We start from the raw sequence: 19,285 nt of genomic DNA on the forward strand, positions 1-19,285 counted from the left end.
GTCGTCTGTATTTGTTAGGCAGCTTGTGTTCAGGAAAGACATTATCAATCTCAAAATGCCAATCACTCAATTTGATCATTATGTTTGCTTTGAAGTTTTACTAGGCCCGCCCAACTCATTGGTGAAGACAAAGTAAGAAAATGTTACAATGGAATTTTAAAGTTGAGCACTTACAACTCTTCCCTGTTAGTGTGAAAGTGAGCTTACACATTTGTTAGTTAATTTTCACATGAACTTTCTTGACTCTGCATTTGTTTGTCCCACTATCGAGCAACTCAAAATAATCCAAAAGTAGCCCTGTAATCCAGAAGCAGCCGTATAAACTATTAGTGGCTCCATTTAAGAGACTCTGAGATAGGCATGTGGCTGAAAGAAAAATGGAGGGCTATGTAGGAGGAAAGGGTTAGACTGGTTTTGCAGTAAGCTGGTCAGCACAACATCGTGTGCAAAGTGCCTGTACTGTCTTATATGGTTGTAAGTTTTACTAAGTTTTAAGTGCTATGTTCTAAATACTGTGCAAAAGACACCACACAATGTCAAGTTAGTCTGACTCTCCAACATGCACTCAGGGTCCTAGCATGGGCCTTGAAACCATGCCCTTCTACTTTCTTGCACCACATCATTTCCGCTCCCACATTCTGCCCGCACTGACCGGTTATTCCCAGCTTGTAGAGCTCGCGCAGTCGCTGGTGCCCATCTTCTCCTGGCACGTAGTCGCCCAGGCCGATGGTGCTGAGCGAGATGAAGCAGAAGTAGATGGATTCCAGGAAGCTCCAGTCCTGCTCCAATTGGGTGAAGATGGCGGCGGGGATGAGGAAGAAGCACAGAAGGAGGACCAGCCCCAACAGGAAAGCGTGTGCGAGGGCAACACTTTGCTTGGGGTAGCCCCAGCGGGTGTGAATGTAGTGGATCGGGCGCCTGGTTACTAATGCCATGACACGCTGGACAACAGAGGTGAGGAAGAGGAGGGTGAAGGGGATCCCAATAACCGAGTAGATGATGCAGAAGGCCTTGCCGCCATCCGAGAGAGGAACTGTGTGTCCGTAACCTGGAAGAGAAAGATGACAAAACTACTGAGACACCAGCATCAACTACAGTTATTCTAACATGAAGAATGACACAGTGCTGTGCTCCCACATCAAGGTGGGCTCTCACTGAAAAGCCTAGATAGGGTGGACGTGGAAAGGATATTTCCAGTAGTGGAGGAGTCTAGGACCAGAAGGCACAGCCTCAGAGTACAAGAGAGTCCCTTTAGAACAGAAATGAGGAGGAATTTCATTAGCCAGAGGAGTGGTGGGTCTGGGAAGTTCACTGCCACAGGCAGCTGTAGAGGCCAAGTCATTGGGTGTATTTAAGATTAACAGGTTCTTGATTAGTAAGGAGGTCAAGTGTTACAGGAGAAGACAGGAGAATGGGTTTGACAAGGATAATAAACCATTATGATGGAATGGTGGAGCAGACCAATTCTACCCCTACTGTATGACATATGGTCTACCAGAGACATCCAACATCCTGAATATCCCAATCAACCACCAGGGTTCCCAAGGTCCCTCATCCTATCCCATACCAGCAGGATGCTGTCTCTAGGGAATTAATTGCTTGTCCTAGTGTACAGCAAAGACACTGATACAGTGAGTAAACTCTCCTGGTGCTGGGGAGGGGAGCCAGGAACTTTACCTTCCCCCCAGACCTCAGCACGTGCCTCCCTACAACACCAGCCTGAGTTATGCATAAAGGAGACAGTCAAGCAGTGAATCTGCGCCCAGGGATAAGTGACGAGAGGAGGGTGATGGGACGTGGGGAGGGTGGGGAGGAGGAAGGGAAATCCAGGGGTTTGCAGTTTGCAAGTAAGTGGATTCATGGGGTGGGGTTGGAGCATCAAGCGAGTTGCATTCTGATAGTTACTGATTTCATGACGGTTGACCCCTCTGCTGAACTCAGTGGTTTCCCTATTATCCCCTTTCCCTTACCACCAAGTTGCATCTCCCTCCTGGTTCTACCTATGAAATGAACAAAGAACAGCGCAGGACAGTACAGGGTTACGGGATTGTGCTACTCTTTAACCTATCCAAGATCAATCTAAGCCATTCCTCCTCCTCCTACACTTCCTTTCATCCATGTACCTATCTAAGAGTCTCTTAAATTTCCCTAATATATCTGTCTCTACCACCACCCCGGCAGTATATTCCACACATTCACCACTTTCTGTGTATAAAACTTAGCTCTGACATCCTCTCTATACACCAATCAAAATTAAGCCCTCTTGCATTAGCCACTGTCACTCCGGGAAATACTTGCTGGCCATCCACTCGATCCATGCCCCTTATCACCCTGTACACCTCTGTCAAGTCACGACTCATTCTCCTTTGCTCCAAACTGAAAAGCCCACGTTCGCTCAATGAGACACGCTCTCTAATCCAGGCAGCACCCTGCTGAATCACATCTGCACCCACGCCCTTCCTACAGTCGGCACTGCACTTTTTTAAATTAACTTTGATATTTTAGTCTCCATTGAGCCTGTCATTGTTTGCCTCAGTGCACTGTGTACGTGAACAGTATGCTAGCCTAGCTTTTCACTGCGTCATAGTGTGTATGTGTATCCGGAGAGCCGTGCCTGTCCCGTGGCAGCACTGCCCTCACCTGGTTGGAGGTCACACCACCTGCCAGTCAACATTTCACCCCTCCCAACTAATCAATGCACACTAAAATTTACCATTGGCCACCTTAATTGGATTAACCCGTCTAGCACCAAGCCGTTGGCCCCCTGGTGAATCACCTAGGCTGGACCATCCAGCCCCCTGACCTATAAAGGGTGCTACATGTGCTTGGCTCACTCTCTTTGCCATCCTCGAGGGACCACCCTGCTTCACTCCAGGCTGAAGACTGCAGAACAGCGCTGGAGACACGTGGTAAGGTGTGCATCGAATAGGGTTGTGGGAGCAGTTATTGTTGTCCCTTTAGCAGAGAGCCTTACCTGCCCATGGTCAAGGGATGGCAGGTATCGTAGTTACTTTTCCCTTGCTTGTATGCGTACCTGTACTCTGTCCCCACACTGTTTTCCTGTGTATTGTACTGCCGACTCGACTTTTCCCACTTTCGCCTATTCTAAGCGCATTTGTGTGAATATTGTAGCCGCTTGTGTTGTTCCCAAGCTTTTCTCCCCTTGTAAATAAACTCATTATTAAAACTGTGTCCAGAGCTCTGACCTTTGAGACCCAAAGAATCTGTCTCACTTCCATCACAAGAGTATGACAACAAATACGTACATCTGTCTTTACATTCATTGTGTCACAGCCCCATAAAAAGCAACAGTCCCCCGTGTTCTCCTGTTATTCACACACCTGTGATCTGTTTGAGAGATGGTTTCCAGTCTCTTAGCATCCAATCATGTTGTATCGCCACCGAATCTCTACAGAACGTCTTTGATTTGCAAAGCTAATAAATAAACAGAACACCCTCTCATCCCTTTTCTTCTCCTCACCTTCCTCAGGTGCCCCTCCTTCAATGTCTTCCATGGAGCACCAACCCTCCCTATAAGATTCCCTCTTTCACCTACCCCTCATGGGTTATCTCATCCTTCCTCATCGATCACCTTCCCTTCCCTCCCTATAAGATTCCCTCTTCCACCTACCCCTCATGGGTTATCTCATCCTTCCTCATCGATCACCTTCCCTTCCCTCCCTATAAGATTCCCTCTTCCACCTACCCCTCATGGGTTATCTCATCCCTCATCGATCACCTTCCCTTCCCTCCCTATAAGATTCCCTCTTTCACCTACCCCTCATGGGTTATCTCATCCCTCATCGATCACCTTCCCTTCCCTCCCTATAAGATTCCCTCTTTCACCTACCCCTCATGGGTTATCTCATCCTTCCTCATCGATCACCTTCCCTTCCCTCCCTATAAGATTCCCTCTTTCACCTACCCCTCATGGGTTATCTCATCCTTCCTCATCGATCACCTTCCCTTCCCTCCCGATAAGATTCCCTCTTTCACCTACCCCTCATGAGTTATCTCATCCTTCCTCATCGATCACCTTCCCTTCCCTCCTTATAAGATTCCCTCTTCCACCTACCCCTCATGGGTTATCTCATCCCTCCTCATCAATCACCTTCCCTTCCCCCCCATAAGATTCCCTCTTCCACCTACCCCTCATGGGTTATCTCATCCCCCTCATGGGTTATCTCATCCCTCCTCATCGATCACCTTCCCTTCCCTCCCTATAAGATTCCCTCTTTCACCTACCCCTCATGGGTTATCTCATCCCTCCTCATCAATCACCTTCCCTTCCCCCCCATAAGATTCCCTCTTCCACCTACCCCTCATGGGTTATCTCATCCCTCCTCATCGATCACCTTCCCTTCCCTCCCTATAAGATTCCCTCTTCCACCTACCCCTCATGGGTTATCTCATCCCTCCTCATCGATCACGTTCCCTTCTGGTCCTGATGAAGGGTTATTCCCCTCAGTAGACGCTGTCTGATCCTCCAGCATTTTGTGCATGTTAAACTTTTCCACTGATGGGTTTGCAGTTAAGCAGGTAGTTGTGGCGTCAGGCGGACTGGGTGAAAGGTATTTCCTGAGTCACTACAGCACTGCCAATAATCATACCTCACATTCTTTGTCCTCATTGTCTATTGTTAGAGGATGTGTCACCAACCACAGCCCTCGTGCGTGAGAATTCACCTACGCTCTGCCAGTACAGGATGTGCCATTTTCCTTTGTTGTAATCGTGTCACTGAGAACAGTCTCTTAGTTTCTGTTGACAGCGTGAGTTAGCTCCTGCCACGTTTCTCAGCCCACCACTCCCTGGTGAATTGCAAATTGTCCTTCAATCAAATTCTCCCATCTCTTCAAACTCTACATTTTAATTGTACAGTTTTTTTCCCCTACATAACCAGTTGTATCCTGGAAGCTAATTTCACAATGCCACTGAATTGAAAGGTTACCACAGGGTGGAATCGAACCTTCGTACGTACAGTACATAATGCATGCATATAAATACGTACATGGGGTAGCATGGTAGCGTTGAGTGGCAGAACAGATGATGGGCCAAATGGCCTAATTCTGATCCTATATCTTAAGGTCTTATAGTGGTTAGCATAACACTTTTACAGCAACAAACTCCAGTTTCAAATATGCTATTTTCTGCAATGAGCCTGCAGGTTCTCCCCGTGGCTTTACTCCAGGTGCACCAGTTTTAACTCCCCATCCCAAAGAGTCACAGCACAGAAAGAAGCCCTTTGACCCATCTAGCCCGTGCCAAACCACTTAAACTGCCTACCCCCAGTTAGTAGGTTAATTGGCTACATGGTTGTAATTTGACAATGTGGGTTTCCTCAATGTGAGCTTGCGTTAAGGAACAGGAACCATAAAGCACTCATCGCTGCCAGTAACAGTAAACTTGGTCAGAATGCAACAGAAAAAGCCTTCTCATCTGGTTTAATCAGCACCTTTCAATTGCCGCATGGTAGTATAAGATATAAGAGCAGAAGTAGGCCATTCAGCCCATCGAGTCTGCTCCGCCATTCAATCATGGGCTGATCCAATTCTTCCAGTCATCCCCACTCCCTGCCTTCTCCCCATACCCTTTGATACCCTGGCTAATCAAGAACCTATCTGCCTCTGCCTTAAATGCACCCAATGACTAGGATATGGATTTATGGATATCTTCAACCTCTCGCTTCGGCAGTGTGAGGTACCCACCTGCCCAGTCTACAATGGGAAAAGCCCTTCCCACCACTGAGCACATTTACAAGGAGTGCTGTCACAAGAAAGCAGCATCCATCACCAAGAATCCCCTCCGTACTGCCATCGAGAAGGAGGTACAGGAGCCTTGGGTCCCACATCAACAGGTTCAGGAACAGTTTTCACCCCATACCCTTTGATACCCTGGCTAATCAAGAACCTATCTATCTCTGCCTTAAATGCACCCAATGACTTGGCCTCCACAGCCACTCGGCAACAAATTCCAGAGAATTACCATCCTCTGACTAAAGTAATTTCACTGTATCACTGTTCTAAATGGACATCCTTCACTCCTGAAGCCATACCCTCTTGTCCTGCACTCCCCTACCATGGGAAATATCTTTGCCATATCTAATCTGTTCAGGCCTTTTAACATTTGGAATGTTTCTATGAGATCCCCCCTTATTCTCCTGAACTCCAGGGAATACAGTCCAAGAGCTGCCAGATGTTCCTCATACGGTAACCCTTTCATTCTTGGAATCATTCTTGTGAATCTTCTCTGAACCCTCTCTGATGTCAGTATATCCTTTCTTAAATAAGGAGCCCAAAACTACACACAATACTCCAAGTGTGGTCTCACGAGTGCCTTATAGAGCCTCAACATCACATCCCTGCTCTTGTATTCTATACCTTTAGAAATGAATGCCAACATTGCATTCACCTTCTGCACCACTGACTCAACCTGGAGATTAACCTTTAGGGTATCCTGCACAAGGACTCCCAAGTCCCTTTGCATCTCTGCATTTTGAATTCTCTCCCTATCTAAATAATAGTCTGCCCATTTATTCCTTACAGTAAAATGCCTGACCATACACTTTCCAACATTGTATTTCATTTGCCACTTCTTTGCCCATTTCCCTAAACTATCTAAGTCTCTCTACAGGTTCTCTGTTTCCTGAACACTACCCACTCCTCCTACTTTCTTTGTATCATGGGCAAATTTAACCACAAATCTATTAATCCCATAGTCCACATCATTGACATACATCGTAAAAAGCAGCGGTCCCAACACCGGCCCCTGTGGAACTTCACTGGTAACCGGCAGCCAGCCAGAATAGGATCCCTTTATTCCCACTCTGTTTCTGCCGACCAGCCAATGCTCCACCCACGCTAGTAACTTCCCTGTAATTCCATGGGCTCTTATCTTGCTAAGCAGCCACATGTGCAGCACCATGTCAAAGGACTTCTGAAAATCCAAATACACCATGTCTACTGCATCGCCTTTGTCTACCCTGCTCGTAATTTCCTCAAAGAATTGCAGTAGGTTAGTCAGGCAGGATTTTCCTTTCAGGAAACCATGCTGGCTTTGGCCTATCTTGTCATGTGCCCCCAGGTACTCTGTAATCTCATCCCTAACAATCGATTCCAACAACTTCCCAACCACCAATCTGTAATAATGCTATTACAGAGCCAGCGATCACCGATTGGGGTTCAATCCCACCTCTGTCTGAAAGATGCTTGTATGTTCTCCCCGTGACCGAGTGGGATTCCTTCACGAGCTCCAGTTTCCTCCCACATTTACTAAGTTAGTTGGTACATAAGTGTAGTGGGACTCATTGGGCCAGAAGGGGCTGTTATTGTGCTTTATCTCTAAATAAAAATAAATAAATACTGAGAGCAATTTTGGGCTCATATCCAAGGGAAGTTGTACTGGCCCTGGAGATGGTCCAAAGGAGGTTCACAAGAATAATTCTGGGAATCAAAGGCTTAACCTGTGAGGAGCGTTTGAATGCTCTGGGTCTACTCTATGCAGTTCAAAAGGATGAGGATGGGATTTCATTGAAACCTACCAAATACTGAAAATACCTGGCCAGAGAGGATGTCTCCATTAGTGGGAGAGTCCAGATTCCGAGGGCACATCTTAGAAAAAAGAGATATCCCTTTAAGACTAAGATGAAGAGTAATTTCTTCAGACAGGTGGAGGTGAATCTGTGGAAACCGTTGCCACAGAGGACTGGGTGTATATTTACGGCAGAGATTAATAGATTGTTAATTGGTTAGGGGTTACAGGGAGAAGGCAGGATCACGTTGGGACCAGAGGGGAACCCATTGCCACCACACTGGATCATGTTGGGACCAGAAAGCCAGCACAAGTGTCTGAAGTTCAGAATCAGTCGGTTTATTGTCACTCACATCGTCTGTGATGTTTGTTATTTCGTGGCGGCAATACAATGCAAGATGTAAAAAATGATTATGGTACAATAAAATATAATTAACTAGTAAAGTAGTGTTTATATACTCTTTAGAAATCTGAAGGTGGAGGGGAAGAAGCTGTTCCTGAAATATTGAGTGTGTGTCTTCAAACTCCTGCACCTCTGCCCAGTGGTGGTAATGAGAAGAGGGAAGGTCCTGGGTGGTGAGGGTCCTTAAGAGCTGCCTTTTTTGAAGACGTCCTCAATGATGGGGAGGGTAGCTCCTGTGATGGAGCTGGCCAAGTCTACAACCCTCTGCTGCCTCTTTCCACCCTGTGCATTGGAGCCTCCATATCAGGTGGTAATGCAACTTTATAATGGAATCAGGTCATTCAGCCCACTGAATCCATGCTGACCATCTAGCATCTATTTACACTAACCACAAACTAATCTCATTTTATTTTCCCCATGATACACCCCCAGATTCTACCCACCTACCAACACGCTAGGGATAGTTGGTTAACTTAACAATTTGTGGATTTTGGGATGTGGAAAGAGCACTGGAAGAAACTTGTGCAGCCAGAGAGAGAGCATGCACACAGTGAGCAGCCGAAGACAGGAAGGCAAGGGAGCTGGAGTAACTATGGCACCGCTCCAGACGTCTGGACTCTGGTCTCTGGGTTCCTCCCACATTCCAAACTGTGCAGGTTAGGGTAAGTCATGGGCATGCAACATTGGCACCAGATACACGGCCACAGTACATCCTCAGACTGTGCTGGTCGTTCATGCAAACGACACATTGCACTGTATGCTTCCGTGTACTTGAGACAAATAATACCAAGTTAATCAAATACAATCGAATTCATTAACAGAACGAAGTGCAGCATCTACGAAGTGTGGTGCAGGTAGACTGTAAGGTGTAAGATCATTACAGGGCAGATATGTCAGGAGTCTGTCGCAACAAGCTGTTACAACAGTGGAACTGACGCAGTCACAGAGCATGGTGCGCTTTCAGCCTTTGTACTGTATCTGCTCCCAGTGGTGGGAGGGAGGAGAGAGAATGTCTGGGGTGGATGTCTTCGATTATGTTGGCTGTTTTACTGAGTCAGCAAGAAGCACTGACAGAAGATGAGATGGAGAGGAGACTGAATTTTGCGTCCACAACTCTCTGCCGATCAAGTATAGGTGCTTGTTTATTGTTATCATATGTACATATAGAGTGAAAAGCCTGTCTTGTCCTGAGGGTTCAAGCAGATCAAATCATTACAGAATGTACTGAGCTAAAACAGTAACAATTCAGAATAAAGTGTAAAAACGAGCGGTGTAGGTAAACAATAGAATGCAAGATCATAATGTGGTAGACTGTGAGGACGAGAGTTTATCCGTTCGCAAGTCTGAGAACAGTGGGACAGAAACTGCCCTTGAGTCTGGTAATAGGTGCTTCAGAATTTTGCATCTGCTGCCTGATGGGGAGGGGAGAAGAGCCAACGGCTGGGCTGGGTGTGTGGGGTCTTTGATTACGCTGTCTGCTTTACTGAAGCAGAGATAAGCACAGAGAGAATCGATAGAGGGAGGCTGGTTCCTGAGATGTGCTGAGCTGTGTCTGCAACTCTTGGCAGTTTCTTGTGGTCATGGACAAAGCATTTGCCATACCAAGCCATTATGCATCCAGCCAAAATGCTTTCATTTGTTATATTTTATGAGTAAGAGAAGCCATTCAGCCCATTATATCCATGCTTGAACTCAGCATTCCCTTCAGTCCATTGACCTTTTCAGCTAACTAGGGACATTTAAGAGACTCTTGGATAGGCACGTGGATGAAAGAAGGATGGAGGGCTATGTGGGAGGGAAGGGTTTGATTGATCGTAGAGTAGAAGGTGCAGAACGATCTATACTGTATTGTACTGTTTTATGTTCCCTGAAACTTAATTCATTTACGTCCCCACTGGGTCCCTTGGATTCTCCACCCACCCACCCACACACTGGGACAGTTAACCTGCACGTCTTTGGAACATAGGTGGAAATCCAGGAAAAATGTCACACAGAACTTGCAAACTCCACACAGACAGCATCGGTAGTCAGGATTGAACCTGGCTGACTGGAACTGAGGCAGCGGTACTACCTGCTGATCAATGAACCATCCTTGAAACGGTGTGTGTTACCGACGAGAGCTTGCTGCAAATCTGTAACAATTTCCCTGTGAGTGGGCTAGCCATCCGCCAGGGGATTAAGAAGAAAGGACGGGAGACTGGTATTCAGAACAAGAATCAGCCATGATTGAATAGTGGAATAGAATCGATGAGGTCTTATCAAAGATCAGGTTAAGTATTGGTGTAGTATTGTTACATGTACCAAGATACAGTGAAAAGGCACGCTGTTCTAATGGATCAATTCAATGAGGTTGTAAGAACACCTCATATTCCATCTGAGTAGCCTCCAACCTACAACATCCAATATTTTCTCCCTCCTCCTCTCACCCTTTCTCTTCTCCCCCCTTGCCCATCACCTCCCTCTGGGGCCCTTCTTTCCCTTTCTCACCTGCTCCACTTATCCCCACCCAACTTCTCACTTCATTGCCCCCCCCCCCCCACCCACCTTCACTCTCATCTGGTCTCGCCTCTCACCTGCCAGCTGTACTCACGGCCCACCCACCTTCACTCTCATCTGGTCTCGCCTCTCACCTGCCAGCTGTACTCACGGCCCACCCACCTTCACTCTCATCTGGTCTCGCCTCTCACCTTCCAGCTGTACTCACGGCCCACCCACCTTCACTCTCATCTGGTCTCGCCTCTCACCTTCCAGCTGTACTCACGGCCCACCCACCTTCACTCTCATCTGGTCTCGCCTCTCACCTTCCAGCTGTACTCACGGCCCACCCACCTTCACTCTCATCTGGTCTCGCCTCTCACCTTCCAGCTGTACTCACGGCCCACCCACCTTCACTCTCATCTGGTCTCGCCTCTCACCTTCCAGCTGTACTCACGGCCCACCCACCTTCACTCTCATCTGGTCTCGCCTCTCACCTGCCAGCTGTACTCACGGCCCACCCACCTTCACTCTCATCTGGTCTCGCCTCTCACCTGCCAGCTGTACTCACGGCCCACCCACCTTCACTCTCATCTGGTCTCGCCTCTCACCTGCCAGCTGTACTCACGGCCCACCCACCTTCACTCTCATCTGGTCTCGCCTCTCACCTGCCAGCTGTACTCACGGCCCACCCACCTTCACTCTCATCTGGTCTCGCCTCTCACCTGCCAGCTGTACTCTCGGCCCACCCACCTTCACTCTCATCTGGTCTCGCCTCTCACCTGCCAGCTGTACTCTCGGCCCACCCACCTTCACTCTCATCTGGTCTCGCCTCTCACCTGCCAGCTGTACTCACGGCCCACCCACCTTCACTCTCATCTGGTCTCGCCTCTCACCTGCCAGCTGTACTCACGGCCCACCCACCTTCACTCTCATCTGGTCTCGCCTCTCACCTGCCAGCTGTACTCACGGCCCACCCACCTTCACTCTCATCTGGTCTCGCCTCTCACCTTCCAGCTGTACTCACGGCCCACCCACCTTCACTCTCATCTGGTCTCGCCTCTCACCTTCCAGCTGTACTCACGGCCCACCCACCTTCACTCTCATCTGGTCTCGCCTCTCACCTTCCAGCTGTACTCTCGGCCCACCCACCTTCACTCTCATCTGGCTTTTGCCTCTCACCTGCCAGCTGTACTCACGGCCCACCCACCTTCACTCTCATCTGGTCTCGCCTCTCACCTTCCAGCTGTACTCTCGGCCCACCCACCTTCACTCTCATCTGGCTTTTGCCTCTCACCTGCCAGCTGTACTCACGGCCCACCCACCTTCACTCTCATCTGGTCTCGCCTCTCACCTTCCAGCTGTACTCACGGCCCACCCACCTTCACTCTCATCTGGTCTCGCCTCTCACCTTCCAGCTGTACTCTCGGCCCACCCACCTTCACTCTCATCTGGCTTTTGCCTCTCACCTGCCAGCTGTACTCACGGCCCACCCACCTTCACTCTCATCTGGTCTCGCCTCTCACCTGCCAGCTGTACTCACGGCCCACCCACCTTCACTCTCATCTGGTCTCGCCTCTCACCTGCCAGCTTCACTCTCATCTGGTCTCGCCTCTCACCTGCCAGCTTGTACTCACGGCCCACCCACCTTCACTCTCATCTGGTCTCGCCTCTCACCTGCCAGCTGTACTCACGGCCCACCCACCTTCACTCTCATCTGGTCTCGCCTCTCACCTGCCAGCTGTACTCACGGCCCACCCACCTTCACTCTCATCTGGTCTCGCCTCTCACCTGCCAGCTGTACTCACGGCCCACCCACCTTCACTCTCATCTGGTCTCGCCTCTCACCTTCCAGCTGTACTCACGGCCCACCCACCTTCACTCTCATCTGGTCTCGCCTCTCACCTTCCAGCTGTACTCACGGCCCACCCACCTTCACTCTCATCTGGTCTCGCCTCTCACCTTCCAGCTGTACTCTCGGCCCACCCACCTTCACTCTCATCTGGCTTTTGCCTCTCACCTGCCAGCTGTACTCACGGCCCACCCACCTTCACTCTCATCTGGTCTCGCCTCTCACCTGCCAGCTGTACTCACGGCCCACCCACCTTCACTCTCATCTGGTCTCGCCTCTCACCTGCCAGCTTCACTCTCATCTGGTCTCGCCTCTCACCTGCCAGCTTGTACTCACGGCCCACCCACCTTCACTCTCATCTGGTCTCGCCTCTCACCTGCCAGCTGTACTCACGGCCCACCCACCTTCACTCTCATCTGGTCTCGCCTCTCACCTGCCAGCTGTACTCTCGGCCCACCCACCTTTCTATTCTGGCTTTTGCCTCCTTCCTTTCCGTCCTGATGAAGTGTCTCGGCCCAAATTAGCCGCTGTTTATTCTGCCCGTAGATGCTGACTGAGTTGCTGAGTTTCTTCGGTATTTTGCGTGTGTTGCTCAAATCATTACACAGCCTACAGCTAGAATCAGGCAAAACAATCAAGCTTTGAAACAAGGTTTGCATTACTTTTCACTTACTGCTTCAGGCAATCGCAAGCTTCCAGGCTGTGTTAATGGCAATGAAGTGTCTGGGGTACAAATACCAAGTGGACCAGGGAGCCTGTGTTAGATGAGGCTTGCTGTCCGATGGGGGTAATGGGGAGGGGCATTCTCAATAGAGGCATTGTTTTTTAATGAACAAGTAATTGGGTTGGTTAATCAAATGAAAATACTGGCTTGGCTAAGCAGAGGTGAGAAGGGCAAGGTCTCTCCCATAGCATTGTGTACCCCAACGATCACGTGGCCTCTCAGAGCGGTGTTACCAAATACAACCTGCCAGTGGGGAAGGGGGCGGAAAGCACAGCTATCAGCGATGGACATCTCCCAGTGACAGGGGAGGACCAGAAATGGAATGGGAGAATCCCTGTTAGTGCCGTGAGTTAGTGCTTCAGAGAGGGGAGACACTGCTGGGCCAGGAGAGGTCAACCTCACCACCTTCTTGTAAGTTAGGCATTGGCAGCGGGGGGGGGGGGGAGGGGGTGTGTGTGTGTGTGTGTGGTTTTTTTTGGGTGGGGGGGGTAAACCATGTATACCTGTCTGGACACACCCCTCTGCTGACTGCTCCTGTGGCTCCTCCCACAGACCCCTGTATAAAGGTGATTGGGGTATTGCTTCTCCCACAGTCATCCAACATGGTCGTGCTCCGTTTTCGCACAGTCTAGGGTCCTTCTCCCGTGGGAGTTGAGGTGTGAGGGGTTGGGGGTATACCCCCTGAATGTAAATATGAAAGAATAAAGTGCCACGTGGGTGGCAAAACATTAGAACTTTGAAGATGTAAAGACAGTAATGGTACCAACTGTAAAGAATTGAAAGTCTTTGAATGGTTATTGTATATAATTTTATTTTGGAATAAAGTATATTTTGTAAAAAAAAAAGCCTATCATTATTTACTCAACTTCCAGTCTCCTAGAGTTATTGATAGAGCATCAGTGTGTGTGTGAGAGTGAGTGAGAGAGAGAGAACATGTGCACAAACATTGAATGCATGTATTATGAGTGTGTACGTGTGTGTGTGTATCAGAGCATGTGCATTTGGTTTTGTGCATGTGTCCATATGCACACACATGTGCTGGTGTCTACGGGAGGTAACAGGTGATGGACCTGCCAGGGTGAGACTAGACACGGGGATGAGGGGTGAGCAGGACTAGCGATCTGGGGGTAGGATGGAGCTTCTCACTGACCGGGTGGTTCAGTGAACATCTCTCAGTAGAGACACCGCTCTCCGCTCTGGGTCAAATGAAACTGCAGAGCCACACAACTCCAGAAACACTCTGTTTCCAGGACAACCATCACTGCCAGCCTCCAGCTTTCCAGAAAAGCAGTGAAGAGTGAAGCAGAGACAAGAGATTGTACAGAGATGCGGGAAATCCACACAGAATGTTGGAGGAACTCAGGTTAAGCAACGCCTATGGAGAGAAATAAACAGTCGACAGATTGGACCAGAAAGGGAAAGGGTACAAGCCAGAAAAGGAAGTTGTAGGCAGGGAGAGGAGTATGTCTGGCAGGTGATAGGTGAGGGGAATGGTGGGTGAGCAGGGGAGAGGGATGAAGCAAGAAGCTGGGAGGGGATGGGTTTAGCACATTTACATTTAGCAAATGACTTTGGCAACCAGTCTTCACATCTGAATATGTAGTTTGGAGTGCAGCTTCTGAACAATGGGTTCCTAAAAGCCATGAATCTCACACCAGACAATGCTGATTAAAATTCATTGAATAGACAATAGACAATAGGTGCAGAAGTAGACCATTCAGCCCTTCGAGCCTGCACCGCCATTTTGAGACCATGGCTGATCAATTACTATCAATACCCGGTTCCTGCCTTGTCCCCATATCCCTTGATTCCCCTATCCATAAGATACCTATCTAGCTCCTTCTTGAAAGCATCCAGAGAATTGGCCTCCACTACCTTCCGAGGCAGTGCATTCCAGACCCCCACAACTCTCTGGGAGAAGAAGTTTTTCCTTAACTCTGTCCTAAATGACCTACCCCTTATTCTCAAACCATGCCCTCTGGTACTGGACTCTCCCAGCATCTGGAACATATTTCCTGCCTCTATCTTGTCCAATCCCTTAATAATCATATGTTTCCATCAGATCCCCTCTCAATCTCCTTAATTCCAGCGTGTACAAGCCCAGTCTCTCTAACCTCTCTGCGCAAGACAGTCCAGACATCCCAGGAATTAACCTCGTGAATCTACGCTGCACTTCCTCTACAGCCAGGATGTCCTTCCTTAACCCTGGAGACCAAAACTGTACACAATACTCCAGGTGTGGTCTCACCAGGGCTCTGTACAAATGCAAGAGGATTTCCTTGCTCTTGTACTCAATTCCCTTTGTAATAAAGGCCAACATTCCATTAGCCTTCTTCACTGCCTGCTGCACTTGCTCATTCACCTTCAGTGACTGATAAACAAGGACTCCTAGATCTCTTTGTATTTCTCCCTTACCCAACTCTACATCGTTCAGATAATAGCCTTCCTGTTCTTACTCCCAAAGTGGATAACCTCACACTTATTCACATTAAACGCCATCTGCCAAGTATCTGCCCACTCACCCAGCCTATCCAAGTCACCCTGAATTCTCCTAACATCCTCATCACATGTCACACTGCCACCCAGCTTAGTATCATCAGCAAATTTGCTGATGTTATTTTCTATGCCTTCATCCAAATCGTTAACATAAATCAGGGGTGTCAAACTCATTTTAGGTCACGGGCCGGATTGAGCAAAATGCAGCTTCATGCAGGCCGGATCAGTCGGACGCGTGCGAACGCAGCTTTCGTTGCCTCCGTTTTTTCAGCCTGCTCTCATGTGTCTCAGTCTCTGCTATAACTACAAAGTGTTTCACTTTACAAATTCTGTTTCTTATGAAGAAGACTGCCGAATAAACACTAAAAATCCTGAAAACCTGGTACCTGAATAAACTCAACATTAGCCATATCATACGCCATGGGCGCTTTGATTACTGGGGCCAGCTTTAATAGTAATTAGATATTATCTCGCGGGCCAAAGATAATTCCACCGTGGGCCGGATTTGGCCCACGGGCCTTGAGTTTGACATATATGACGTAAATGGTAAACAGCTGTGGTCCCAATACCGAGCCCTGTGGCACCCCACTAGTCACCATCTGCCATTCCGAGAAACACCCATTCACCGCTACCCTTTGCTTTCTATCTGCCAACCAGTTTTCTATCCATGTCAATGTCTTCCCCCCAATGCCATGAGCTTTGATTTTACCCACCAATCTTCTATGTGGGACCTTATCAAATGCCTTCTGAAAATCGAGGTACACTACATCCACTGGATCTCCCCCGTCTAACTTCCTGGTTACATCCTCGAAAAACTCCAACAGATTAGTCAAGCATGATTTACCCTTGGTAAATCCATGCTGGCTCGGCCCAATCCTATCACTGCTATCTAGATATGCCACTATTTCATCCTTAATAATGGACTCTAGCATCTTTCCCACCACCGATGTCAGATGGCAGAGATTGTAGATGGGCCTCGTAGATGGCAGAATGTCTGTGGTGTGGGTGTGAATCGGTGTGGAGTTTGTGTGTAGTTTCAAAGAAAGCATGGTCCATACTAGTGCAATTGTTCTTTGATGTTTAGCACACAAAATATCAAGCCCCACATTGGGCCAGCCAGACCTTTCGACCAAAAGCTTCTCCGAATGATGCCTGCTGTACCTTGCTTTGTCAAATAAAGAAACTGCTTTGTATCTAAGTTGGAGACTACCCAAACTTCTTCTGCAACCTGTATTTGGAGTGTGAAGCAGAACTCGTGGCTCCCTAACTTTCCACAGTAAACCTACAGACAGACAGACATACTTTATTGATCCCGAGGGAAACTGGGTTTCATTACAGCCGCACCAACCAAGAATAGTGAAGAAATATAGCAATATAAAACCATAAATAATTAAATAATAATAAGTTAATCATGCCAAGTGGAAATAAGTCCAGGACCAGGCTATTGGCTCAGGGTGTCTGACACTCCGAGGGAGGAGCTGTAAAGTTTGATGGCCACAAGCAGGAATGACTTCCTATGACGCTCAGTGTTACATCTTGGTGGAATGAGTCCCTGGCTGAATGTACTCCTGTGCCTAACCAGTACATTATGGAGTGGATGGGATTCATTGTCCAAGATGGCATGCAACTTGGACAACTTCATCTTTTCAGACACCACCATCAGAGAGTCCAGTTACACCCCCACAACATCACTGACCTTACGAATGAGTTTGTTGATTCTGTTGGTGTCTGCTACCCTCAGCCTGCTGCCCCAGCACACAACAGCAAATATGATATCACTGGCCACCACAGCCTCGTAGAACATCCTCAGCATTGTCTGGCAGATGTTAAAGGACCTCAGTCACCTCAGGAAATAGAGATGGCTCTGACCCTTCTTGTAGACAGCCTCAGTGTTCTTTGACCAGTCCAGTTTATTGTCCATTCGTATCCCCAGGTATTTGTAATCCTCCACCATGTCCACACTGACCCCTTGGATGGAAACACGGGTCACCGGTGCCTTAGCCCTCCTCAGGTCCACCACCAGCTCCTTAGTCTTTTTCACATTAAGCTGCAGATGATTCTGCTCACACCATGTGACAAAGTTTCCCACCGTAGCCCTGTACTCAGCCTCATCTCCCTTGCTGATGCATCCAACTATGGCAGAGTCATCAGAAAACTTCTGAAGATGGCAAGACTGTGTGTGGTAGTTGAAGTCCGAGGTGTAGATGGTGAAGAGAAAGGGAGACAGGACAGTGTCCTGTGGAGCCACAGTTCTGCTGGCCACCCTGTCTGACACACAGTGTTGCAAGTGCCTGGGCTAAGATTTCTACTGCTATGCTGTGAACCATTTCATTTTAGTAGTTTTCTCTAAAAGCAGTGTGTCCTGCTGGCAGAATGCTTTGATTTTGGCCAAAGGTAAGGAGCTATGTTTCAACTTAGGAATGTTGTGTCAACCAATCAGGATGGTGGGATTGGGAGAAGATTCTAGAGAGAGCTGGGCAGAGAGAGATTTGTGACAGACGGTGGTGTGGTCTTTTGGCAGGAGATGCGGAGAAGAAAAGACACCCTTAGGATTCAAACCGATGGGAAGATGCGATTGCAAGCAGTGCTTTGCGAGAGGAAAGAGTCCAAGATGGGAAGTTCTACCAGTGATTGGTGCTGAAAATTCAGCGCAGTGTGTAACGGTTATGCCAAGCTTTCGGAAAAGATGAGCTCCAACAGTCATGCACATTTAGAATGGTCTAACTGTAATGTGCCCTTTTTTTCCCCTTTCTTTCTCTTAATAACTGTTTGATAAAGCTGAAATTGATAAATATATTTCCTGTATAATTTTATGCTGGTGTATGATTCATCATCTCTTGGTGACCGGTAATTGTGTACGGACAGTACTTACACAGCATTCGCTCAAATCGAGGTTCCGTTAATCGGAACATCCCAACTTTGTTTGGTTGAACCCAAAATCATACCAATCCTAGACATATTATTATAAAGGTGGCCTTCTCTCTGCTGAGTCACATGGCTGTTTGCAGAGGGAGCTACCGAGCCAAATTTGTAAACAAAAGCCTGGTGAGGGGGTTGCAGGCTTTTCAGTTTGTATACAGATCTCCCAGCCACCTGTCTCTTCCGTGGGCTGGTAGAGACTGTGTACCACAGGTACATGGAGTGTGTGAGGCTGCAAATCAATTTACATATTGGACAGGCAGAGCTGTTCTCACCTTCTGGCTGCATTTTAGCCGCACCCTCTTCATCTTCGGTCATCCAGTGGCGGTGGGGGGGGGGGGGGGGGGTACGAGGGGCAGGGAAGGAGGAGGATGTCCTAGGGCTGGATAAGATAATTACCTGTGGGTTCTGGACTTGGGGAGCAGAGGCTGACTGCCTGACAATGTTCGGGGGTATGTCCGTACTTGGGTAACTGTGGAAGAAGAGCCAAGTACACGGAATCTAAAAGCATTTCAGGACTGTTGGGCACTATGAGGGATAAGTGCCATCTTCGAGGATGAGAATGTATTAGTTTAGTCTGAGTTAGTCAGGATTTGTCTGGGCTTTTCTTGCAACGTGATTGTACAATAGCAGTGGTCTGAATTTATAATGTATTTTAGAAGGAAGTGACAGAGGCCAAGTGCACCCGGCAAGTTCCCAGTGCGCTGGTCTGCTTTATTTCAGGATATAATAATAATAACAACAATAACTTATTTCTAGAGCACTTTTTCAAACAAATGATGTAGTTCTAAGTGCTTCCAATGGGATAAAGAGCAGACATGAAAATAAAAGACAAAATGACGTTCGTTAAAAGCAAGGTTAAATAAATAGGTTTTAAGCTGCTGTTCAA

The 19,285-nt window shown here is 48.1% G+C and overlaps 1 protein-coding gene across 1 annotated transcript in view; it reads right to left on the bottom strand.

Annotated features, from left to right (window-relative positions):
• Window positions 1-19,285, bottom strand: part of LOC140733375 (potassium channel subfamily K member 1-like) — a 35,613-nt gene that overhangs the window by 10,205 nt on the left and 6,123 nt on the right. The window contains exon 2 of the mRNA XM_073056625.1: window positions 653-1,048. Coding sequence (XP_072912726.1) covers window positions 653-1,048 — 396 coding nt within the window. The remainder of the gene's footprint in view (window positions 1-652; window positions 1,049-19,285) is intronic.

This window comes from Hemitrygon akajei, chromosome 9 (genome assembly GCF_048418815.1).
Source record: "Hemitrygon akajei chromosome 9, sHemAka1.3, whole genome shotgun sequence".
Classification (NCBI taxonomy): Eukaryota; Metazoa; Chordata; class Chondrichthyes; order Myliobatiformes; family Dasyatidae; genus Hemitrygon; species Hemitrygon akajei.